Source organism: Annulohypoxylon truncatum, assembly GCF_022578515.1.
Source record: "Annulohypoxylon truncatum strain CBS 140777 unplaced genomic scaffold F4807scaffold_7, whole genome shotgun sequence".
Taxonomy (NCBI): domain Eukaryota; kingdom Fungi; phylum Ascomycota; class Sordariomycetes; order Xylariales; family Hypoxylaceae; genus Annulohypoxylon; species Annulohypoxylon truncatum.
Window position 1 is genome coordinate 676193 of NW_025953793.1, and position 24694 is coordinate 700886.

At 49.0% G+C, this 24694-nt stretch overlaps 8 protein-coding genes across 8 annotated transcripts; 3 read left to right on the plus strand and 5 right to left on the minus strand.

Moving 5' to 3' along the window:
• The first annotated feature begins 2105 nt into the window (after positions 1–2105).
• On the plus strand, positions 2106–5280 carry F4807DRAFT_367500 (kinase-like domain-containing protein). Its single transcript, XM_047995648.1, has 6 exons — positions 2106–3402; positions 3457–3538; positions 3597–3944; positions 3998–4460; positions 4512–4599; positions 4652–5280. The coding sequence occupies exons 1-6, from the start codon at positions 2473–2475 to the stop codon at positions 4874–4876; spliced, it is 2136 nt and encodes a 711-aa protein (XP_047856863.1). The 5' UTR covers positions 2106–2472; the 3' UTR covers positions 4877–5280.
• Positions 5281–5308: 28 nt separating this feature from the next.
• Positions 5309–8161, plus strand: F4807DRAFT_367527 (uncharacterized protein). Its single transcript, XM_047995649.1, has 2 exons — positions 5309–7914; positions 8036–8161. Exon 1 carries the CDS (start codon positions 5740–5742, stop codon positions 7855–7857), a length of 2118 nt encoding a protein of 705 aa, XP_047856864.1. The 5' UTR covers positions 5309–5739; the 3' UTR covers positions 7858–7914; positions 8036–8161.
• A 550-nt stretch (positions 8162–8711) lies between these two features.
• F4807DRAFT_472565 (uncharacterized protein) lies at positions 8712–10699 on the minus strand (the record flags this gene model as incomplete). Its single annotated transcript, XM_048003023.1, has 2 exons — positions 8712–9792; positions 9908–10699. The coding sequence occupies 2 exons, from the start codon at positions 10697–10699 to the stop codon at positions 8818–8820; spliced, it is 1767 nt and encodes a 588-aa protein (XP_047856865.1). The 3' UTR covers positions 8712–8817.
• A 1186-nt stretch (positions 10700–11885) lies between these two features.
• F4807DRAFT_450466 (beta-lactamase-like protein) lies at positions 11886–15397 on the minus strand (the record flags this gene model as incomplete). The annotated part of the gene is made up of 2 exons (XM_048000134.1): positions 11886–14548; positions 15247–15397. 2 exons carry the CDS (start codon positions 15395–15397, stop codon positions 11886–11888), a joined length of 2814 nt encoding a protein of 937 aa, XP_047856866.1.
• A 1778-nt stretch (positions 15398–17175) lies between these two features.
• F4807DRAFT_367636 (uncharacterized protein) lies at positions 17176–19278 on the minus strand. The gene has a single exon (XM_047995650.1). The coding sequence runs from the start codon at positions 19199–19201 to the stop codon at positions 17288–17290; it is 1914 nt and encodes a 637-aa protein (XP_047856867.1). The 5' UTR covers positions 19202–19278; the 3' UTR covers positions 17176–17287.
• A 561-nt stretch (positions 19279–19839) lies between these two features.
• Positions 19840–20306, plus strand: F4807DRAFT_457848 (uncharacterized protein; the record flags this gene model as incomplete). The annotated part of the gene is made up of 2 exons (XM_048001105.1): positions 19840–20065; positions 20113–20306. The coding sequence occupies 2 exons, from the start codon at positions 19840–19842 to the stop codon at positions 20304–20306; spliced, it is 420 nt and encodes a 139-aa protein (XP_047856868.1).
• Positions 20258–21961, minus strand: F4807DRAFT_367664 (concanavalin A-like lectin/glucanase domain-containing protein). The gene is made up of 3 exons (XM_047995651.1): positions 20786–21961; positions 20644–20696; positions 20258–20590 (listed from the first exon to the last, which is right to left on the minus strand). The coding sequence occupies exons 1-3, from the start codon at positions 21430–21432 to the stop codon at positions 20541–20543; spliced, it is 750 nt and encodes a 249-aa protein (XP_047856869.1). The 5' UTR covers positions 21433–21961; the 3' UTR covers positions 20258–20540.
• Positions 21962–22050: 89 nt separating this feature from the next.
• On the minus strand, positions 22051–24336 carry F4807DRAFT_415675 (glycoside hydrolase family 28 protein). The gene is made up of 8 exons (XM_047997065.1): positions 24250–24336; positions 23593–24124; positions 23435–23515; positions 23314–23376; positions 23157–23253; positions 22757–23106; positions 22577–22678; positions 22051–22516 (listed from the first exon to the last, which is right to left on the minus strand). Coding segments are annotated over exons 1-8 (1377 nt in total). The 5' UTR covers positions 24252–24336; the 3' UTR covers positions 22051–22366.
• Between the last annotated feature and the right edge of the window lie 358 nt (positions 24337–24694).

Genomic DNA, 24694 nt, shown 5'->3' on the forward strand with positions numbered 1-24694 from the left:
AGCTGGGAGACTAGGAGATATATGGCAACCATGGAACCTGTCCCATCTAAACCGATAAATCTGCAAGTCAAATAAATGGAAAAATCGTGATAACGGTGTGACCGTGTTGTACTGAAGATGAGGGGAAAGCTAGTGCTGCAAGAGATGCATAGGCGACACCAAGATACAGGGCAGACTTGGACCAGCCGAGCATCTAGTACCAATAGAAGTGTGGCGATATTTGCCGTCTGCGCCTCGGGATTGTGTTGACGACGGGGTTCCAAAAGGTCGTCGCTGGCAGAAACTTTTAGGGGACCCTGACTGGATCTGATGGGATTTTCTGCCTATGTAATGTAGTATTCCTAAAGGGTCCCAGTGACCAACCAATCAATCGTCTTAAGTACTATCCCTTACAACCTGCGAGAGGGGTCTTTGGGTCTTTTTGATGTAAAGAGAAGAAATCGGAACCCTAGTTAAAATGGTTAAGGTGAAGATGCCTGACGAGAGAGTTGAGAGTATCTGTTTTTCTAATTAAGAATACCTCAGCCCTTTCTAACGATATCCTGAATATTTTCGTCGTAAGGCAAGAAGAGAGTAGTGACCTAAGAATCATCTCTATATTATTGGATGGATGACTGGGTTATTTATATTGCTCCGTCTGGGTGACTTCAAGGTCGGATTGTCGAAGGCTAAGGTTGTGAACAATGTCAGTGAAGAACATTTGAGGAGTACCGGAATACAACTTAGAAGTACCGGTTGCCGTATCGACAAGACAAGAATTGCTACCAGCGATAAACTGATAGCAGATCCAATCCTGGTTGATTATAGTTCCTTCTTAGGTAAGTTGGAAATCGCAAGTCGCAGCGACCCACAAAATGATGAATGATGAAAACCGTAAATGGTCATTAAGTTATACTGTGCTCAGACAGCCAAAACAGGCTAATCTGGCACTACTCTTCTCATATCCCATACCGTGTGAGGAGAGCTTATAATCAAAAGGATATTATCACCTCTAATGGTTTAATATTCTTGGTACGTTCGACGCTTGCGCAAATAGGTAATTTCTGAGGCGAATTATCAGACGAATTGGCCCACCTATTACTTCATCCTCACCACACCAACCATACAGCCAAACAGCGTGGGCGAAGTCCGAAACAAGCGGTAGACCCGTGAATCCGTGATGTACTGTACCAGGCTTGCTAACGTATGCCTGTTCACGCAGCTTGTCATCACACAGCCCAGTGCCAGGTGCGTTGTGAGAACCGACAAGTAAACCACCACCTCATCCTGCATTTGCGGCAACGTAAGAGTTCATTCACGCTCTTGACCCGGAAACCCTCTCTCTTCGCTACTCTTCCTCTGCTTTGAACATCGTCCGAGTGTCGAAACTGCAATATTGTTTCTTTCTCTCCTCTGCTGGAAGAGGAGCAAAGACGCTACTTCACAATTACTTTGCTACATATACATAGCCTATTATTCTAGTGTTGTTGATACGGAGACAATGCCCTATTTTTGCCCCATGTAGCCTGTGCTTTTGGTTACAGGGAGCGAAAACGAAACCGTCGACGACACTCGACCGAAAAAATATACAAGATTCTAATAGGTACCGACAAGACGCCTCTTTGCAAATATTCCTTTTCATCGGCCGGATACATCTCGACCCAAGACACTTTCCTACCAAGAAACATCTTGCACATTAGTACACGGCAAGATACACCCTGGCTCGCCTACATACCTAGCGATTTACCCCCTACTACGACTTACATCTATGCCACTACCGACATAACAGAGCTGAGGAGGAAATAAGAAATAAAGGAAGTCGAAAAGGGACAACCAATTCTCGAATCCGAATTGCAAATCTCCTGCACCAGATCGCTATTGCTATTGCTATTACTTCAACTTTAGCTTTTACCTCTGGTTCACGACAATAACTACACCGGAATAATCGGTATACGCTTCCAGCCCATCCTACCTAGGTACCTCGAGTCAGCCTAGACTTACTGGTCATAGTGGCTTGCGAACCCCCCTTAGTGGCTGCTCAGGTGCTCTAGTACCACCAACAGCGCTATATCTCTTTCGCTAGCGCTTTCCCAATTTATTCCCGGTTCTGTTGCCCTGTTGCCCTACCTAAAACTTACGACGGTAGCAGCCTTTTTGGCTTTCTGGCTCCCAGGTGGCTTTCTAGCACAGAAAACCAATCTAAAGTTCCCTTCAGATTCCCTTACAATTGGCCAAAAGCTTGCGACCGCAGTAGGCGGGAAAAAGGGACGCTAGGTACCTGCACAGGCTTTCCCTAGGTACCTTACTTACCTAGCTCAATACTTTCAGTACCTGTTGTACCCTACCGTATCTACTGTATCTACTGTATACTGGGAAGGTGCACGAAACCAGTTCCCAGGTTCCCAACCGCCATCCCAAGCCCCAGGCCCCAAACCCAAACTCCACGAACTCTTTCACCTCTCCCTCTCCCTTCTACGTTGACATTGTTGTAAGATGTCAACGCCGACAACCGCCACCGCAACACTTCCTCCCCATTATCGTCACCATCATCACCCTTCTCACCACTATCCGCCGTATCCAAATTTGTCTGCAGCAGGCTCGTCTTATCGTGCTGTTGGTCTTGCTGGTGTCGCTTCAAACCCTATCATCCCCACTACAACTTCGACGGCCTCGACGGCAACGGTGTCCAATCAACACCAAGGCCATTCGTCTTCTTCATATACTACCAGCCAGCTTTACTCCGCTTCTAGCCAAACGCTTCGCCCTTCCCCAAATGGAGTAGCTGCATCGGTTGCCACCACGAGACCGACCCAAGACTCTACGAGAACCAATTCTACACCTCGTCTAGACGCATACAAAGCCAGCATGCCTCCCTCGACAGCCTCAACTACGCAGACCTATAGTGATGGTCAACCGAGAAAACGTCGGAGATCCAAGGAGCCGGATTGGAAGACTTTTTACAAGAACGGATTGCCTAAAGAAATTATCGTCATCGATGACACACCAGAACCAGACCAAGATTCAGCCGTGACTTCATCTCGAACACATGCAAACGATGACGCTTCCCGTCAAGGTCCGAAGAGACGAAGGAAGGAGGACGCAGCTCGCAACGATGATGCATACAGTAGCAGAGTCAATGGCTCCTATCAGCAAACTTCCAACAGCGGATCTACGTCGACCGATCGCACGACGTCTGCCCACAACACGACAGCCGCCACCTCGCTAGGTTCTTTGTCTTCAAATGGTCAGTACGACTACGAGAGTCGTCAAGTTGGCCAGAAGAGGAAGCGAACCAGACAGCAAATTGCTCAAGAAGCAAAGAGGCGGGAAATCGAAGTTCTTGGGGATGCTTTCGTCACTTACCGCCCGCCTCAAAAACCTGTTAAGAAAGCTGGTGATGTAACCGTTCGATCAGTTAATGATGTAAGTAGGCATGCTCGGGTTATTGTGGATCGATCGCTGACAATTGTACTCTAGCGTTCTGACCAGAGGCATCAAAGAGTTGACGACGACGACGGACACTACATCGTCGTTCCTGATGCTGACCTAACGCCCCAATGTGCGTCCATCTTTAGCCCTCTTTCTTCACATTAGTTACACATCTAACAAGTAGACAGATCAAATGATCAAGCTCCTGGGACAGGGCACGTTCGGTAAAGTCGTCCAGGCTCGCGATCGAAAAAGGAATAAGCTGGTTGCAATCAAGATCATTCGAGCCGTTCAAAAGTACCGAGACGCATCTAGAATCGAACTACGCGTTCTTCAGACCTTGAAAGCGAACGACGAGGAGAACCGAAATCGATGTATACATCTTCGGGACTGCTTCGACTTTCGTGGCCATATCTGCATCGTCATGGACCTCCTTGGCTCCAGCGTTTTCGACTTCCTCAAAAGTAACAACTTTGTTCCTTTCCCGAACAGCCAGATTCAGAGCTTTGCTCGTCAATTATTCACGAGTGTGGCCTGTAAGTAATTTTCTATAATTATACTAACCTGTTACCTATTAACTCTTTTCCAGTTCTGCATGATCTCAATCTCATCCACACCGATCTAAAACCAGAGAACATTCTACTCTGCGACAGCGCATACCAAACATTTACCTATAACCGACGAATACCATCGTCGTCAGCTGGTGTGAATCGACAAGCCACACAACGTAAAGTCCTTTTAGACACCGAGATCCGGTTAATTGATTTTGGATCTGCGACTTTCCAGGACGAATATCATTCTTCTGTCGTTTCCACACGACATTACCGAGCACCGGAAATCATTCTTGGTCTGGGCTGGTCCTTCCCTTGCGACATATGGAGTATTGGCTGTATATTGGTCGAATTTTTCACCGGCGATGCTCTCTTCCAGACACACGACAATCTCGAACATCTAGCTATGATGGAGAATGTTTGCGATTGTCGTATAGACAACCATCTCGTCCAGACTGTGAATAAGATGGCCACGCGAAGTACCGGAAATGCTGCATCCAAGTATGGCTCCCGTGCTCCTTATGCGCACGCCGCCACTAACCCAACTCGCAGATACTTCAAACGATTAAAGTTGGACTACCCTACCGCAGAAACTACGCGAGCATCTAGACGATTTGTTAAGAACATGAAACGTCTAAGTGTAAGTCGTGCTACTTTACGTCTAATCTACGTAACTTATTGACACAATGCAGGACATCATACCAGCCTCCAGCCCCTTCCTTAGATCTTTCTTGGATCTTCTACAAAGGATTTTCGTTTACGACCCCGCAAAACGAATCACTGCTCGCCAAGCTCTGGAGCACGAGTGGTTCCGAGAGCCGGCCATTCCCGACGATGGTACTGAGGCTGCGAAGATCCGGTTAGAAAGAATGAGGGAACACGAGTTCCCCGCTACTCGGGGTGTGGCGGTGGCTTAATGGAATGACGATGGTGGAATTAAATTCACCAATTTAGTAATGACGCGGCATTGATACCAAAACGAACCTGTATATTTGGAATGGATTAAGGCCTAGCATCCCTCACGTTGCAATTGTGGTTTGCAATCCCATTGGGCTTAGGCAAAGGATGAAGGGGTCGGGCGTTCAGGCCAGCATTTTTGTGCGAATAGTTATCATGGCATTGAGCATACGTTACGTAAAATGGTCTACAGCCCCTTACGCCATGTAAACGGAGCGAATCGCGGACGTTTTCTCAATATAAAGCCCATTGTCGTGGGTGGCAGTTCCCATGCTGGTGGAGATATGATATTATCATCTGGTCACCTAATGTGAACTTTGGTTTGGGCATCTGAAAGAACAAGAGACCATCGTGACCGATCTACGTCTGGAAAAATAACATCTTCTTTTGTAAGTCTTCTTACTTAAACTTTTTAGAATGCTACCGTTGACTCTAGAGACCAAGGGAAACGTCATATTCCTTTCGGCATTGTATGGGTGAGCATCCGGCAGTATCGAGAACAATCGCTCTGTGTTAGGAACGAACGCCTATCGGCCATGTTGGGACGACGAAACAAAGGAGCTCATTGTTCACCACTACCATACAAACTACTCGAGAGTTCGAATCAACGTCCCTTGTTGCGTTCCCTTGTTGCGTTACTAGCGCAACGTCCACGAACAATAACAGGAGGATCCTAAGGCATACATAGCACCGTCGGCCAGCAATTTTGCGGAGCGGATCTATGTAAAATTTGGCATCTTGTTTATATTCACCTATTCCATACAGCCAAGTTTTGTTAACTAAAACAGACGAATTCGAAGTATTAGGAGAGAAATTTGACAAAATGAGTATCGATATTCGAGACTTGTCGGATGCCAATGTTAATAGCCTGACGAGACTTCTTTCCCGACGCCCGGAGTATGGCATCGCAATCCCGTCGAGGAGATGGCTTACTAGGCAAGAAGAAAAGCTCAAGTCTCTTCCGAGCGAGCTACTCCGTACGTCGAATCCCCTAAAACGCCTCGTCATAAAAATTGCCGACAGCATCGACCCAAATGCGATAGACCCGAGAGCTGTCCTGTGTAAAACCCACGCGAATCTAAACCCCTTCCTTATCCGCCGCTTGTTCCTAGCCGTCGCTTACGAGGTCACCGTCCATACCGACACGCTCCGTTCGTGGAAAGGTAGAAAGGATTTCCCAATCATATCTGCTCTGATCGGGCGTGTAGATGCTATTGCTGCCCTTTGGACGCAACCCGATTTATACCGCGAATGTTACGGAACACCACCCTTTGAGAATCACATGGTATTTGTCAAATCTGGTTGTGAAGCGTGTATCATAAGTGCTTTAGGTGCCAATGCCCGCGTACTCGCGGACTTGAGGTCTATTCTTGTCGACCGAATAGAGAGACGCTTGCCTCGTCCAGACGGTCGCCCAGCTAAGGAACCTAGGCTTGCTCGTTATGTTGATGAATGGATTAACCACCTTAAGGAAGAGAGAGCGGCCAAATGTAGGGAAATGAGTGACAACGTATTGACAGAACTGAGGGCTACGCGGTCCCAGGTCACCCAGTGGCGAAGTAAGCGAAAAAAGGAAGGCAGTAGATCTAAAGGCGCCAGAAAACCGAATTATATCGAGTTGAGGATTACAGGTTCGGGACATGAGCTGAGCAGCATTCCGGGTACTTCACGGCATAAGAGAAGAACGAGGAATGGTATCCCGGTGGCCATGGTTGACCCAGAGGGCGCGGAAGAGCAAAGGAGAATGGCGATGTTCAGCATGACTAAAGAAGCAGAAGGGGCAAAGAGCATCTTCAGGCCGGACAGCATGTGCGACTATTCACAGTTTGGACCACCGCGGATGCCTGCGTACGATCCGACAAACTCGATCAACGGAAGACAAAACGACACGCCTGTTAGTGGTAATTACGACACATACGAAGATTACGAAGAGGACGAAGAGGACGAAGACGAAGCAGACTTCGCTCGAAATCTCGAGGTTGAGGAAAGTAGCCATAGCAAAGTGACGAATTGGTACGCTACGCGGCTGGCAGAGTCCCGGGCAGATTTATCGGCGGACGACACTAGATCGGTCTTGTCTGCGGTCCATCCAGCATTCCAGCCACCAAAAACGTACAGCCACTTGTCGGCTGCTCCAACACCGCTTAGGCCCAAGAAGGATCATCAGTCCAGCGTGAAACATAACGACAATCAGAGCGCCTGGACCGATGTCACAGTACATACGATTCCCAGCGCCGTCGGCTTCGAACAAGACGTGCCACCCGTTCCGAGAGTTCCTTCAATGTACAACGGTGGGTACAGCGGGCATAACGACATCAGGAGATCATCAAGCGTCCGTACGCCCAGGCCCCGATCCACGGTCTCGAATCGCCCCGTAAGCCAAGACTTTCGACGATATGCGAGCTCCTCAGTGTACTCTGACCAACCCCCACCCTCACCCAGCCCTTCTTACGACAGTAGACTTCGAAACTCGAACCGAAACTCGACACCGGTACCGGCAAGGCAACCAACTAGGAAGTACATCTTTAACGATGCATCAGAAGGAGGGTCGTGCGTCTCTGCGGGCCAGAGAGAGTACCTCAAGACACGCAAGGGCATCAAGGACTTCGCCCGCGAGGACAACCCGTTCACACGCGAGAACACGCCACGCCCGAGCGCGAGTACAAGCACAAGCAGGGTGCCTTCGTTGTCTTCGTCTTCGTCTCGCAGGAACACAGTTACCGACACCGATCCCGGTACTGATGAGTTCGGTCCGCCGACCCCGCGGCCCCTTGACGAGGCGTGGCGCCAGGACTGGGGCTTTCCGGAGGGCGGGGAGTACGGAGATGATGACACGGTAATGCCGGACGACTCGCTGACGGTGGTGGCGGAGCAGCGCGCACGCAACGGGATAGAGGAGATGTCGCCTTGGGGACAATTCGCTAGGAAGGGGCAGAGGTAAGGAGGCGCGTACTATATTGATCCGCTGAGCTAAAGGGCTCTGCGGAGTATATACAAGGTGAGTGAGAATTTCCTATTTATAATTTTCTTTTTTAGCTATTTCTTTATATACTAGGCAATATACGTATGTTCGATGTTCAACTCGCGGTTCTAAGTGCTGATGTGATGTGCGTTGCTAGATAGAAGTATGGATGTCTACTTGATATATGGCGGAATCCGGGATAGTCCCGTTCTAGGCTTCGGTGCTCCCTTTTCGGGAAGAAGTGATTCTGCCTGGTAGTACTGCTGGTAACGCCATTGTTTGATCTACGACAGAAGACTTAGGGTTACCATTACGCTGACGTCGGTACTTTCATGTTGCAACGAATATGAGTGACGGAGATGAATCTATTTCCATTTAGGTATTGTATGACCCTTAGCCTACGGAGACTCGACTCTTGGTTTCCTACCTACATTGGTAGGTAGGCTAGTATACTTACACCCCATCATGATTGCTGGTATGGCCTATCGGAAACGCCGCAGTGATGTCTCCTCGGGTGTATATTTATTATCTTACTATACGGGTCCACATCTGAAGACTGCAATTGGCGATTGTTCCGGACAAAGAACGGGTTATTTGCTAACAAATGCTTCGTCCTTGCACTTGAACTTAGCGTACAAAGCGATTGTCTTTGCTTCGGGCTCACGGCTTCAACTTCACGGGACCGAAGTAGATTCATTCATGGTGTCATTCAGACTAACTACCTAGGCATAGGTACCCGTATCCTAACGTATTTGCAAAGCATTATTGTCTTGGTTCTGTGAGTGTCATGTGGGCGATTACCGAGCGAGCAAACGTCCTTTCCCAGCTCCAAATCACTACCCCCTGAGGACCGAAACGACGAACCATTGGTATCATTACCCATTAACCACTAATCACCAATCATCACTCATTAGTACCAGCATTAGTCCCTCAGCTCCCTCAGAAACCCTCGCATCGTTTATCCCAAGGCTTCTTCTGGTTACGAGCCGCGCACACGTTCTCGTTCGCGAACGCGCGCCACCGGTCCATCAGGTCCGTCTGCTCGATCCCGGCCTTCTGCGTGTAGAAAGACAGGTGGCCGACGACGGCGCGCGTGTCGATCACGAAGGGGCGGCCCAGGCGCAGCGGCACCGAGACCGTCATCGCCTCCTCGTCGTCGCCCGTGATCGGCAGGGCCTGCGCCACGTCCCGGCCCCAGATCGCCACGAAGTTCAGGTTGTACCGCTCGTACTGCGTGTCGTACAGCTGCTCGCCGCCGGGGCCCTCGTAGTCTCCATCCACGTCGTTACCGTTACCGCTACTGCTACCGCTACCCGAGGAAGGAGGCGGAGGGGGAGAGGGCGCGTAGTGGTGGTGCTGGTGTCTGTGGTAGTGCCCGTCCGAAGAGTAGTAGCTGTGCGACCCGTCGTCGTTGACGTCGCGCTGGCGGTAGTCGAGCGCGCGGCCGAAATGGTACACGTGCATCTGGTTCAGTTCTAAATTGTGCAGCAAAGAGTACTGCTGCTGCGCCGCGGCGGCCCAGGAATGCCAGCCGGGCCCGAAGGCCACGGGTTCGCTGCCCGGGTGCGCGCTCCAGTATCCCACGGGCGTGCGCGTCAGCGCGGCGGTGCCGTGCGTGCTGTTCGTTACGAGAAGCCATGGGTGCCCGCGGTACGGGGGCTGCATTTCGAGGGGCTGGGCTGGGATCGGCGCGTCGGATGGGTACGGGCCGAAGTGTGAGGGGCGCCAGGAGCTGGATGCGTTGCGGGTCGGTTGTGTCGAGGGGTCCGGCAGGAACGGGTGGATCGCGCCGTAGTGGTACTGCTGTAGCCCGGTCACGGGGCTGTTCACGAGCTGGGCCGAGATGGCGTATGGGTGCGGTTGGGCGAGGCGCGTGTGTACGAGTTGCGGGATTGCGTCGTGGTGGATGTACAACTAGTGTAAGTGGTTAGCTTGGGGTTATTGGTCGATTTAGGATGGTCCCTGACGAGGACTGGAAAGAAGGGCGGGTAGATGGGAAAAGGGAAAAGGTGAAAGGAATAAAACTCACGATATCATCGTCGATCTTGATATACAAAGTATCATTCTCGACCGCGTTCTCCCAAATACACCCGTACGTCGCCTCCTCGCCGCAGGATCCGAGGTCCTTGAACTTGTACAGCGGGTCCTTCTTCACAAACTCGTTGAGCCAGGCGACGTCCTCCGCCCGCTGCGTGTGCACCATGAACCAAACGTCGTCGAGGTACCCGCCGTTCGAGGCCAGGTTTTGCTGCAGGTAGCAGTCGAGGACGTCGACGTTGCGCTTGCGCCCGTAGAACACGACCGCCACGACCTTTAGGCCGCGCGGCTTCTGCCACCCGTCTACCGGCGCGAACGTGTCGAGGTACAAGCCGTGGTCTCTTCGCGACTCCAGCTTCGGCTTCGGCTCCGACTCCGGCTCAGGCGCGTACTTGCCCTTGGAGTCCACCGGCCACGTCGTGCAGTAACCCAGATCGCGTTGCTCCTGCTCTTCTTCCTGTCTCTGCGCGGCTTGGGCTGCGTCAACGGATAGTGCAGCAGGGAGGTCCAGAGGCTCAACCTGCGGCCAGGCGGCTTGCGTCGGATGGGCCTGCAGCAGCGGCACATGCACCACAGCAACATCGGCAACGACGGCGCGGTGGTAGTAGTAATGGAAGTAATAGTTGAACGCGAGGAAACTGGCGACGATGACCAGGACAGCACCGAGGAGGACGAAGGAGCGGCGACGAGCGCGTCGGCGGCGGGCGTAGGGGAGCGGGTGGGGGAGGCGCGGAGGAGCCCAGAGAGGGTCGGAGAATGTCGCGATGGAGGCGTAGTCGCCCATATTTACGCAAGATGGGAAGTGTAAGTCACGGGAGTGTGGAGGAAGGGGTGGTTTAAATATTTGGTTTCTTGGAGGATTGTGGGAAAAAGAAATCAAATGTTTACGTGGGAATTACGGGATGCCATTCTACAGTATTTGGGCTAGGGCTTGAAGGCGAGAAAAGCGGATATATTGATTGTCGTCTCGTAGATTCCGGCGGCGGGCTTGCGAGGACGTCGATGAATAGAGGCGTCGTCGTGAAGTTGACGGATCTAGCAGTTACCCCTGACTGAGATCGCCGTGGGGTTTGCTGGTATGTGATGAAAGGGACAGATCACTAACAGCGGCGGCGTCGTGGTCATGAAGAGGACCCATTGTTAGCTATGGCAGTCCTATTGACGGACTCAAGTGAATATGTGAACGGTCCTTTCTCAAGATCTTTTCTAAATACTACTGGTCTTGAAGTGCTACTGTCTGTCTTTATTACGAGAATCACATGAATGTCCAATATAGTAGTAATGGTGGTGGTGGCAGTGGTGTGTATCATGTGACTATATCAACCCCTATCTCAGTCCTCTCAGGGGTTAGGTAAACGTATGAAGCCCCCCTCACGAGATGATTAGTCGCTTAAAAAATATTACTCTAAGGTTGATTTGTGGTAAGTTGGGATGATATATGGGTATGAATATTAAGTATGGTTGTTATACTTGAGGTTTGTATTAAACGTTAGTTCCATATATCAGTTGCCCCTGGATGTCGATCTAAGATAGGGGTTCGGAAATCTACTATAAGAGATCTCATATCAATAAACTATATGTGCCGCCAGATTTGCAGTGGAGAGATATGGTAATAACCCGTTGGCAGGATGGTTATCAAAACGGGCTTATTAATCATTGCCGTTCGGTTACACCATGTTCATGAAAAATCGAATTGATACTTTTAAGAACTTCGTTTTTATATTGCCTCTACCTGTCAATGGGTCGAGCTTTGCTACTATAGGTGGTGCTGTCACATCAGATAAGACTACTACTAACCTCTATGAGCTCTCGGAATCCATGCGGGAAAATCGTCAATATTAGAGCCGGAGACTATTCGAACCTGGGTTGGGACTAAAGTGAGCATCATTAACTAGAGGCGAGGAAGTTGATGGTACAATTCCTATGTAGGACTAGAAAGGTGATTTAATATGCCATATACGAAATCCCCATCATTCATCAATCTCCAATTCATCAGTCTCCACTTCCTCGAAGAGTTTCTGCAATGCTGGCAGGAAAGCCTGCGCCTTTCTGAAATCCCCAAGCTTAACGCGCATGTAGTCGAACGCAACTAATATCACCTCGTCTAGCTGCGCCTTCTCGTCGTCTTTAGCGTCGGGCCTGATCTCGAAGTTTTCCTCCATCGTCGGTATCTTCTGGTATCTCTGAGAGAAATGCGTCAGCAAAATCCTCCTCGCCCCCATGCGCCGGCCGACGTCGATAGCCTCGGACATGGTCGAGTGCTTCTTTGCAATGGCATCGCCCAGTAGCTCGTCCTCGAACGTGCTCTCGTGGATCAGCAACGTGGCGCCCTTTCCGATCTCGACGAAGTCTTCGCTTGGCCTACAATCGCCGGAATACGCGATCTTGAAGCCAGACGGGAAAGTGAAGACCGTTGCGAGTGCCCCGAAACAGTGTTGCACGAAACAGGAATCGATTCGTTCCAAGCCGAACATGGCTGTTTCATCTTCGGAAAATACGCGTGGCTGACAGATTTGTCCCATACTATTATTTTTTATATGTATGACCGGAGTGGCCACAAGACGGTCAAAGCCATAGTTCTCGATATCAGCGTATTCCCGTAGCCACTCTATCATGTTATGGTGAGACGCGATGAAGAGCTTTGCCGAGGGATTCGATTTGCTCGTCTCTTCGTGCCACGCTCGAATAACAGACGCGGTGCCTAGGTGGTGATCCGCGTGCAGATGGCTGATCCATATGCACTTCAGGTCGCGTAATATTTCAGGCAATCCGTCACCAAACACTCGGCTCAGTTGACCAAGCGTGTTTTCGCCACAGTCGAACAGGTAATTCCCGTAACCCGGAACGCAGACCAGGGTGGCTGAGACATTACGGTACTTGGACGGTAAAGCAGAGCCGGTCCCCAGAGTGATTACCTCCGCATCTCGATTGGGAATGTCCGATTCTACTTTCTCGATCTTGGCAAGGAACTCGGGATCCGAAACTTTCGCTCTTGCTTGGACGGCCATTTCTAATACCTGATTATTTAGCCCTTGGCTTTCCCGAACCATTTTTTCGATGTCCGGGAACGGGACAACTTTGTCATCCTGATGTAGATAATAGGGCGAAAATTGGACCATTTTCCCAACCTTGCCACCCTCGTAGACAGAAGGGGTGTAAGAGATGTCTGCTATTGGAGTGTTCGAGATCGAGAGTCGGTTGTTGTATGTTGGTAAGTGGAACCGGTCAGGGTCAATACACCGCAGTTTGAAAGCTTGGGCTGCCACCGACTCTAACGAGATCCTATTCGGACAGGCATCTACCGAGGAGACAATATGCTTTACCTTGGACATCTTTTGCATGAATTCTTGCAATCGAGGCTCATTCCCAACTCCACGACCCAACTGCCAGAAGATGACATAGACCCCTTTCATTATATTATCATCCGACCACTCGGTACGATACACAAGTGGATCGATGTAAGATGAATCTGGAAGATTAATGATAGCAAACCCGCTACCGGGGACAGTCTCTCCTAAAACCATTTCAGGGGTGACTACCATTCCGTCCTTGCCCTCAACCTTCTCGCCTCTCGTAAGATTCTTGAAGTTTATCTTGGGTACGCCGTACTCTTCAGCTGCTTTGACATTGAACTTCCCTCGTCGATCATGGTTCTTGACTATATAGCACATAGACTGATTCGAAGGTTCTGTACGGGGCAGTGACTGAACCGTAGCTCCGGGCCATGGTTCGCGTGTTAGCACGGGAATATCTGCCACTTCCTCGCCATCTTCCGGCATGGGACCTTTATACACTTGGATATGGCCGTTTTTGTCTCGGACGAATATTTTTGCTGGCAGCTTTACTTGATGTAAGGTTGTCTCATGCAGCGCGTCCATCTTCCAGCCAGAGTCAAACATCATGTTGAGGATGGTTTTGACCAACTTCAGATCACCTTCCTTGTCCGACAATGGTTCATGTTGCCCATCGACATCAGAATCCCCTATGAACTCTTCGAGAGATCTTTTCCTAGGGTTGTTTGATGGCGCTGCTGCCGATTGGATGGGCATATACCATACTCTGATGTTGACATCTTGCCAATCAGGTTCGGAAGACTGTTGTTTGGCAGGGCGAGGATCATCGCGAATCTCATGAGCGGTTAAAGGAAGACCCTTCCGAAAGACGAACCGTCGAGCAGTGGCTAACAGCTGGGCCATGTTCTTCCCTCCATGGATTCTAAGTCTCGGTGTCGCATTGAGATTCGATTCGGCGTCATTCGATTCGGCGTCGTTACTGTGAACCTTTACGCCTCTCTTCTTCTTCTCCTCTAGATTTGCTCGTAGATTTTCGACCTTTCCAGCAAGAGTGTCGGCAATGGTTAGGATGACACCAAGGAGACCACCGGCATTCTGCCAATTAACCACGCCGGTCAAGAAAACGTCTTCGACCTTTTGTATACCGATACTTCGCTGAACGAATGCGCGCTGGGTGCCTTCGGAGATATTGCCAAAGACATAGCGCTTGTTATCGAAGTGAAGCAAAAAGCAGTTACCACGGGTATCGGCGGTGGGAATCGTAACGATCTGGATGAAGTTCAACATCCTGTTTCCGTATGCTTGGGCTGCAAGCTCGGCCGACAATGGACACTGCTGCTCTGGTGGGTCAGAGACCAGAAAAAAACGCAGACGACGAAATTGGTCGTGAAAAGGCGCTCGCACTACGGTAAGATTTTCGTCGTTGAAGAGTGCACTTGAGAATGCGGCAAGTGGTGTCCGCTGAAAGGCTCTATAGGGGATGCGAATGGCGTATGCTTTAGGGTTCTGTCGAGGTTTAGGAAGATGTGATTTTACATTGACAGCCAGACGAGGAAGATGAGCATGCCCCAGCGCTTTAGCGGTTGCATTGCGGATTCTCATGAATTTTTACATGGAGTCTTCACTCCACGAGTCTGGCCGTATGACTCTTTCAACATGTATGTAGGTACCTATAGAATAAATTTATCTTCACCAATTAGTATCGCGAACCGGGACCCCAACCTAAATAATTTTCTATCTTATCTAGCCCCGCCATAGACTCAGCCACTCGATTACTAACATTATTCGATCTAAGGAACATCTCATAATTAGGTATATAAGATTGCTTCATTAAGTGAATATATATAGGCCCGATATGAAGATACCTCCGTACAAATATTCACATGAGGAGAAATGACTTCTAATTCATTATTCCGCACTCCAGAGCTTGAGTAACGCTATTATATCGCACTCGCTACCACAATCCCGGAGTGCGACACAACTTGAATTCCGTTGCCTCCTTTACACCAGCAAGTCCCTGCCGTCTGCCCAACCACACCTTTCTCATTCCAGACGGAGCCGACGTCTCTGCGGTTCTCCGTCCAGTTTAATGAGTCGCATAACGTGACGCATTCGTCGAGTGAGTTCGTCACCAACGACGCTTGGTCCGTTCCCGTCAAGTCGCTGTTGCAGTAAAACCTGTATGTCATATTTACTCCGTTGGTTGACATCGATGTCGTCGTGCCATTTATACCAGGACACCCGGAATCTACTAGCGATGTTATCGTTGACGAGGCGATAGACGTCGTCCTTGTGCTACTAGTACTGCTGGTAGATGTGGCGGTGGCGACCGATTCGGCGGCTAAGGATCCCGGCGCGGACGTCGAGATAGCAATGGAGGATGATAGGGCATTCCCGTTGCTTATAGATGCGCTTTCCGCATCTTTTCCTAGGCGAAGCATTAGAGCCACGTTTTCTACCAGGTTGGTCCTCATCACCTAACCTGCATTATTAACATTATTACTCCTCAAGCCCAAGCCCAACCCCGTTCCCAGGCCGAGCGACAACGCAACCACGGCAAATAGAACTACCAGCAACCAGAACGTCTCTCTCCTTAACCCAGCTATTCGTTTTTCCGGACAGTTGCCGTTTTGAAACTGTGATAGGTCATATCCCTTGTAGGGAACATGCTGCGAGTGAATCACCTCGGGGATGCTCCGATCCGGAGCGAGCTCCATCCCGGATTCGAGGGCTACTTCTTTGGTCGAGTGCATCTGGGCTAAGGCACAAGCCTAAGAGGCGAAGAGGAGACGCCACAATCGAGTATTTGTATTTTGCGAGTGCTACCTAAATAGACATTCGTGGATGCACTATATATAACGTGCCACCCCCTTGGTATATAGCCTGTGCCTATGATGTTACCCTCACTGCATACCGCCCCCAGCGTTTTCCGGCGAAGCCTCACCTAGGCAGTTACAAATATTATACACGAAACTTATCGAGAACCTGCTTGGAATATCAGCTACGCCTCAACCCAGTTCTTCGTCATGGTTGACAACTCAGGTCGGAGGACAATAAAAATGGTAAAAAGTCGGCAAAAACTACCCAAATCACCCAGTAATACCGGTGTCGTTTGTCCAGTAGGAAAGCGGCTGGTGATATAAGGTGACATTTTTGTTGTAGAAATGGCACTAGCTCCGCATCTCACCTGGAGTTTCAACTAAGGCAATGGTACCTTAGATTGGCACCTTTCATTCCTCGCTTACTATCCCGGTAGTATTGCTAAACTAGTATATATATTCCACGATATAAATAGAACCCGCGAATTCGACGAACGCTTCATATAGTTGTCATTAATAATGAGTATGAGCCCCCCTGCTCACCTCAAAAGGGCTCTGCCTTACTGACGCGTGGAAATTCCGCCCTTGCGATCTATCATACATCAGCGAACCATCCTCTCCGGGTTTGGCTTCAATCGTCAAGAAGCCATATAAGAAAATGTCCTCAACACATATAAGACACGGGTTAGAGAAGTCCATTAGCAAGTCATCTTATTCGAGATACCAATCAAAACTTGTACGTTCATAAGTCCTTATACGATAATTCGTGACCCCAAAGTACACTCCATGAGCGAGCTTAAGGTAACTGACGTTTTCGAAATACTGGCACATTAGCAACGGCCTAGGTTATGAGTGATGCCGAGGGGAACTCTCTTTAATTCCCTAAGGAGAGTATTGTTTCTAATGAGTGTGTTACATGCTATCCGAAACGACTGGATATGTGTCATTGAGACAAGTTCTTCAATACTAAGCACATAACGCATACCCAACCATCCCATTAAAACAAACACACTCATTTCAAGGACCTGTATTTTCATTTTGATTGCTCAACTGCTTTCACAGAAAGTCAGTCCGGTGTCGCAACTCAAATCCCCACCCAATCCAGAACCACAAAGTATTCCTTCGATGTATTTCCAACGCCGGTCCAGAATTCCATAAACGCGAGCCTTTCCTAAGACATCTAGCTTATGCCGCTCTTCAACACCTGTTTGAATTATAGCGACATGATTACTGGGTGGTAGTTGGCAACTTCCACCCTGGTCATGAACTTGGCACGAGGCCCGAGGTCCGTGTCCATGTTGAGAACGTTAACCACAGATCCTTCTTGACCCCTTGGCAAGCCTGGAAGAACCCCTCGATACCGGGGACTTCGTGGAATTCGTCAAGTGTTCGAGGTAGCGTCGTCACAAGACAGTGAAGGGTAGCTTCAGACACTATTGGCTGAGTAGGCTTGGGGCTCATCGAGCAGACAACACTCTTGACATAAGCGTCTAATTTTCTCCGTAACAATTTTTGTTTAAAGCTTAGCGACTCTGGTTGTGCCGCTTCATCCACGGATGCGGGAGCGGGAACCTCGGAGGGGTTCGGAACTGATGTAAGTTCTAGTGCAGAGGGGACGGTGCATTCAGTTCGCTTGCGTTTCAATGGTGACGGTGATCCCAGTGCTGGTTCGTGAGACTCATTGTGATGGACACCATCATCCTTCTCTACAGGTACTTCATCAAGCCGAGTCTCGTTGAATTGGAAAGACAATCCGGTACTAGCCGTAGGCACGGATGGGACCAGCTCCTCCGAATTGTTTGCCTCTGTGGTTCTCATGCGCTTGGATGGTTGGTCACTCGGGTGTGGCTGCAGTTGCTGGAACATATCCTTAGGGTGTGAATTTGCGGGTATTCCTGAGACCGATGGTTTCAAATGCTTCGAATGATGTTCTTTTGCAGAACCCTGAATGATTCTAAGCCAATCATTCCCGTATTTAATTCCGTTCGACTTGTCCAAGCCCTTGATACGTACAATCTGAAGAAAGCTGTTAGGACGTTCTCGAGCTAGAACTTCCAAGACCGTGTCGGGTGCTATCGTATGTGGATGACAGCCTTGAGTAGCTGCCACGGTATCACGATGCTTTGCGAGCCGCTGGTATAATTCGTCAGGTGATATTATCTTCGCCTTTTCCCGTCTGTAGGAGTGCCCTCTACGGAGTTGATCGAGTTTTTGCTGTATTCTCTGTCGAGTGAGGGATTCTGTAGAATTGTTTCCCTCATTGGCTCTTCTCGAGGACTGGTCATCTCGAGGTTGAGGAGGAACGAAGAAATCCATGGCAGTTAAAACCTTCACCTTACCTCCATCTGCTTCCACCTCAAGCTGCGTAAGGACTATGTCCGCTATTCTGAAAGGCAGATAGGATTCGGCGAGTTTTGGCAGCGGTAGCTTGGGGCTCATTGTTAGACGCTTCGCGTTCATGCAGTGGAACAGCATGTAACTAGCGTAGGCGTCGTTGGCGGCATATGTCTTCTGTTTGTCATCTAAAGGTAGGTTCCAGTTGCTAGTGCGAATAGGTCCTTTATCAAGCGGAAGTCCGAGATGGTCCTCAGCTATTAACGACAGCTTACGTAGTCTAGTATTGACCTCCCTAAGATTGCGCGATCCGAAGGTGACCAGATTGTACAAATGGCTGAGTTCAAAGACGCCTCGGGGTTGCAGCGGAAATTCTCCCGTTAGTTTTCGAAAATCTCCGCTCATTATGGCAACGCCCGTCTTCATGATATGCGCCGACTCGATGATGCGGCGTAGGGAGGGTACGATAAGTTCTTCGGTTGTCTTGCCATTGTGAAGCGCGATGTGAAACAGGGCGATCTTGTCTTTACAAGCAATCTGGATCAGTGCGACCTTTCCTTCAACCTTTCTGATGTTATCCCAAGGCCATTCCATATCAAAACCTAACACAGGCTCGTTAAGAAACTGCTGTGCGATGAGTTCGGAATTAGATGCGTCGGTGCTGTACAATATTTGGACGGATTGGTTTTCGGGACCGCGGTAGTAAGTGTGTTCCCACCATTTGCGCCGCGGCGCACCCTCCAAAGGAGATTGTAGAGAGAATGATAGAGGCCATTGGATTTCGTTCTTGTCAAAAGAAGCGACTGGCCTCCATATACCATCATTGTCTTTCGAGCTCATGACTAAGATTGAAGCACCTAGATTAGATGCCTCAATGGTACTGGACAAACGGTGGTGGGGAGGGTGAGATTCTTCCAATAGAAGGATGCAGAGAGAACGGGAAGGAGGGCGGGGAGGGAGCGCTAGAGAATACTAAAAATAAAGTTGAAACCCACCCCAATCCAGAACCCCACTCAGCGGGACTTCCCCCACCTAGTATTCCTCCTTTCCGAATTGGAGAGGAAGAAAGTGTAAGAAAGTTACCAGTTCAACTAAGATAGCAACCTGATCTAAAAGGTCCTAATTTCTTGACATATTCACTAGGTACCTAAGTAAGTAAACGAGTATTGTTACAATATAGTAAAGGAGACACTTCAAAACATCGACACATCGGCATATTCCCCCTTACTGCAAGTTCCTGCGCCGATTCAATCGCCTTCTCTCTGCAGCGGTCACCTATAAGAAATGGTAATTTCTAAGTGGTACGCGTCTGAACCTCACTACCATGCGCAAAAAAAACAGTCGTTCTCGGCCTCGTACTTCTACTTATTCAACAGGCCACACTATCCCTGATGGTTCTTTTATAATACCTATCGTGCCAGTTATTCAGCATCACCTTGTACGCGTACCACAAGTACGACTTTCCCGTTACCGGGGCGATGGCACGCGTACTCGAGGTGCATCTGATCGCCGTCGGTGAGCTCGGCCTGGGCGGCCTGTTCGCCGTTCGTCTGGCGCACGCCCACCTAGACCGAGGACTCGCGCTCGCCCCTGTCCTGGCCCACGCGCGCTGGCGAAGAAGCCGTCTAAGCTGGCGTTGTCCCGAGCATCCGGGAACCCCGGCTCGGTGGCGCGGTGCCCTCCGCAGACTGAATCACGCATTCGGTAGGGGAGCTGCTACGGAGTGACCAGGCCATTGTCTGACTGGAAAGTCGAGAGGAATTTGTGGTTCAGAGTCCCTCCGCAGCCGAGTTACTGGTCAGCCGCAAGGGGCGCCCACACGGGACCTCAGGTTGAGGTTGAGGACGAGTGTCTCACCTCATTATGGCTTATTAGTAAGTTCGCCCTTTTCTTCATAAGGTTAGCAACGGAAAAGACATCTGCTACGTTCATGGTTTACGAATAGACCATTGTAGTGACAAATCACATGATTGTCATCATAATGATGACGTATATGGTTCTCCTTGGTTGGATTCCTGTTTTTCATATAACGTACTGGAATTTAAATCATCCGATCCAAAATCTGGCACTAAATTGTATTTACAAGAATATAAGTTAAGCCCAAACCACTTTCAGAACAGGCTAACTGCCGTTAGGTAGATGAGGACCTTTTGCCCTTGCTCAACTCCTTGGCGTTGAATTAAGGGTTGTAGCTTAGAACCTCGAGGTTCCGCACCTGGTATAAAGTGTCTGGTTTATCTATCATCAGCCTGGGATCTTCTAATTTTAGTACTTTAACTTACCGGTAGTAGGACCTGGCGAGCCGGATGAACCCTCCATCTGGAGGTCAATGATTCTATATTGATACTATTAGCAACAGTATCCTTCGCAAACTTTAAGGTAGGAAGATAGCGGTCGGGCTACCTAAGGAAGGAGATAACTCACAGGTACATTGCCTTCCCGAAGAAACCACCCCCTACTTGCGTTGTGACGAGTGAGCCATCCATGTAGAACTTCGCCGAGACGTCCTTTTGGTTGATATCGCGGACTTCACACTTGATGGTGTGGAATTCGTCTGGGTCCGGATACGTCACGTCATCCCAAGAGAGAACCGACGATGTGTTGAATGTGTTGAAAGAGATCTTGCCGGATCCCTTCCACTCAGCCATGTCGATCTCTGGCGGCCAGCTATCGACCGCGGTCAACCAGAAGGCCGGCCAGGTCCCCTTGGTCGTCGTCGCCTTAAATTCGCCGCTGAAGTCGTATCCTCCACCCTGCGCGACAGTGAAGTGTTCCTTGGCATAGATCGTACCCGATAGATAGTTGATTGCAATCGTCTGTCCACCCGAGGTAGCGGGTGGCTGACCAGAGACCTTCTTGGCTGTCAAGGTCAACAGTCCATCGGAAAACTGGACCTGGCTCTCGTTCATGCGGGCACCACCATTGTGGTCAGTTCCCCACGGGTAGTTATAATCCCAATCAGCGTCAAAGTCCGCCTGAGAATTGAAGCTCGTCGTGGGGATGATTGTCCGGACTGCTTCGGTGCAAGTCGCGGCGGCAAAGAGCAACAAACTCGATTTAGTCAACTGCATGGTGACGATGAACAAACGTGCGTATGAGTCAAGGCGAGCGAAGTAAACTCGTTGGCGTCAAAAACCCAGCGTTGATCATGGCGAAATTAATAGAATAAATACCCTTTTGATATCTGAAACACACCCCATAATAAATTGGATGGATCTTGGTCGATACGAGGACAAGTTGAAGAGCGCCAATCTGGACTTTCCAAGCTGCAAGGTCCGCACATACATCTACGGGGTTATTAAAGCCGATGTTCATGTTTTTGCCGGATAAATGCCTGATGGATCACACTGCAATGTAGGATCGTGAGGACCAAGACGGGACTTATGACCCCTGACACCCCACTGGTAGGGCTCCGGATGCATTGTTGATTTAAATCTAGTTGCCATATCAAGGGCTCTGATCGGCAGTGGTGTGTTGCCTCAAGCTAAGCATCCAGGGTCGTATTGGTACGGCTAGGGCCAGGTCCAGATACCCTTCCATGATACGAGACATTTAGTTACATACCTTAAAAATTACACCAATTGGACGATATTCCCCTAAGTCGCACCTGGAGTTGACGCGTTTCTAAACATATGATCAAGAGCCTTAATTTAACGAAGTTACGTAGTGTTCGTAATGTTATCAACTTGTCAGGGAATAATTACGTTAGTTATTCTTTGCTTCGAAAATACAAACCACCGGAGGATTGTGTTAATTCCCAAATGCGTGCGGTTACTAAAGTCTGACAAAATTGTAGCTCCCCCTTACATACACCAATAGGGGTAACTATGAGCCTCACTAATATACTATATACTGTTTAGAGCTGGTAGTCAAAGGGGCATCGTGTAGCTGGATTATATCGAACTCCCTTTTAACTTAATATTTAGAGTGAATGTCCATGTATGATCTAGTTACAAAGGACAAATATTCATGCATGCAATGTTCTTATGATGACAATAAGGGGTGCTAACCTTGAGAAGTATCTCGGTCCTCACCGGATTCTTCGATGCAAGTAAGCTGTAACAAGCTATCGTCCATATTTCTACATTCATAGACAGGGGATTTTCCGCTAGGAACTGTAACCGTGATGTTTTCTACCCTGATATCGCTACATCTCTAGTTTCGAAATCGGGTTAGCTTGGTTCTTCTGAGAGTCCTCTAGTTGCTGGAACATACATCAGGGGCACTGCACACAAGAGTGCCAGCTTCTGGGTCTAATTTCGCGGAAGTTGTTCCGTAGATATTCTTCATGGTGACGTCCTCGATAGTCAAGTTGGCCTATATTTAGAAAAGGGTCAAGGTTAGAAAGAGAAAATTCGCACTTTGGGCCTATCTATGAGAATTTCCGATACATACTGGGTATTCATTACATAATGTCTCGTTGCTCTGTCCGTAACACTGAGTGATGGTTATGGCCCTGTCGTTGTTGATATTATGTAGAAGGTCGTAGGTGACATTTCGGACATAGCCAGTTCCACCACCGCCTGCGAGGTGAGTCTCGAAGTCAGTCTCTATACCAGGCCATACTTTTATTCGGGCGAAATCGCTAGCATTTGCCATAGAGATGTTGTAGATATATAGATTCTCAACAATGTCGGTTTCGTTCGGATATTGCCCAATTGAACCAATGCTAATGCCATGCGAGCCGACACACTGTAGGTTTTGGACAACGACGTTCGTGCTGTTTGGCTTGAAAGAGACGCAATCTTTCTAAATTAACACCCTTCGGGACTGAGTAAAGATTGACTTGGCATACCATCGGTATTATTAATAAATGAATCCTGTATTGCTACTCGGTTTGATTTATACGTGTCCCAGCCGTCTGAGTTGGCGATCTTGGTGCCTTTGAGTGACTATAGAGGTAGATAACTATCAACAACTGCGTTACTTAGAATCGAGAAAGTCACACTTACCTCTGCACGAAGGTCCATATTGCTAATTATTATGTCAGAACTATTCGCGATGATATTAAACCACTAAACTTATGTCAACCAGAAATCTTTTCCGGACACAAGAACAGGGGGTAATACTTACGTTCGGCGGGTTACGCATCCGCAAATTTGACATAGTAGCCCCTTTCATTCCATCAAGAGCGAAGAGTATAGGCCTTAGCAACTACGGTTTCCCCAATGTCAATCTTGATCACTTAACTCGCATGGACAAAACCATTGATCTGACTAGAATTCACTTACAGCAGTGTCGTTCCGGACAGCTTCCCAATACGCCTCCCCCTTCCCGTCGATAACGCTCTTGCTCTCTTCCAAAGTAAGGTCGCCATAAATGTTCACATCTTCGCCACCGAGTTTCCAGAACACGCTTTGGTTTTGGAACGTGTATTTGAAGCTGTTATTTTGCCAGTAATACACATCAGAGTCATCGAAGGCGATGTCACCGGTGATCACAAGATCGACGTGCTTGAGAAACGTAAGGTCTAAAGGCGAGCCGATTAGGTACGATTTGTCAAACACTATCGTCCCGCCGTCGTTACACTCCTGTAGGGATTGCCAAATGCGTGGCGCATCATCTCGATTCTCCTCGAGCCCCTGGTCTACGTAACAGTAGCGACCCTTGTCCCGCGGCAGCGAAAGGGGCATTGCCCTGCCGGTGTCATAAGGACTAGGTAGGATATTGGGACGGGGCGGGATATTATCGTATCCTTTGACCATTGCCGACGTGATAAGGGCAAGGGCCGCCATAAGCGGCCCTATAAAGTTGAGCCACATCCTGATGATGTTATAAAGTAAGTTATTTCTGGACTATGGGCCAAACTGTAGAGTTGACTCAGGAGGCAAAACTTGGGTCGGATATGTCGATTGGCAGTGAACTATAGATCAAAGGTTGGCACTTACATGTTTCTAATAGGAAGGTGGCATAAAATCCAGAGGTCTTGTGAACTGAGGTTGAAAATAACTCGAAGCTAAAAATGTAACCCGAATACTGGGAAGTTATAGCAACTATGATAGGTGGAGGATCTGTGGGGTTTACTATGTGGTATCGACTTTTAGAGATCTCGGTTAGGTCGGTCGACGTCACAATGGTGTTGGTGGAATTATTATTGCCTGCCAAGTATTTTATATCAAGTTGAGGATCAGGAATTGCCACAGCTGAAGTCTTACCTAGCTCTTAACATGAATGTCTGACAGGATGTATCTCTAATATTTACCATAACCTATCTAGGTAGGTAGACGGTTTTCGAGAAGTAGTCCATCCTCACGATTTACTACCAGAACCCAGGAAATTCCCCGCATAACACAAGGAGTAGGTAATAGCTGGGGTTCTGGTGATATCGTAACC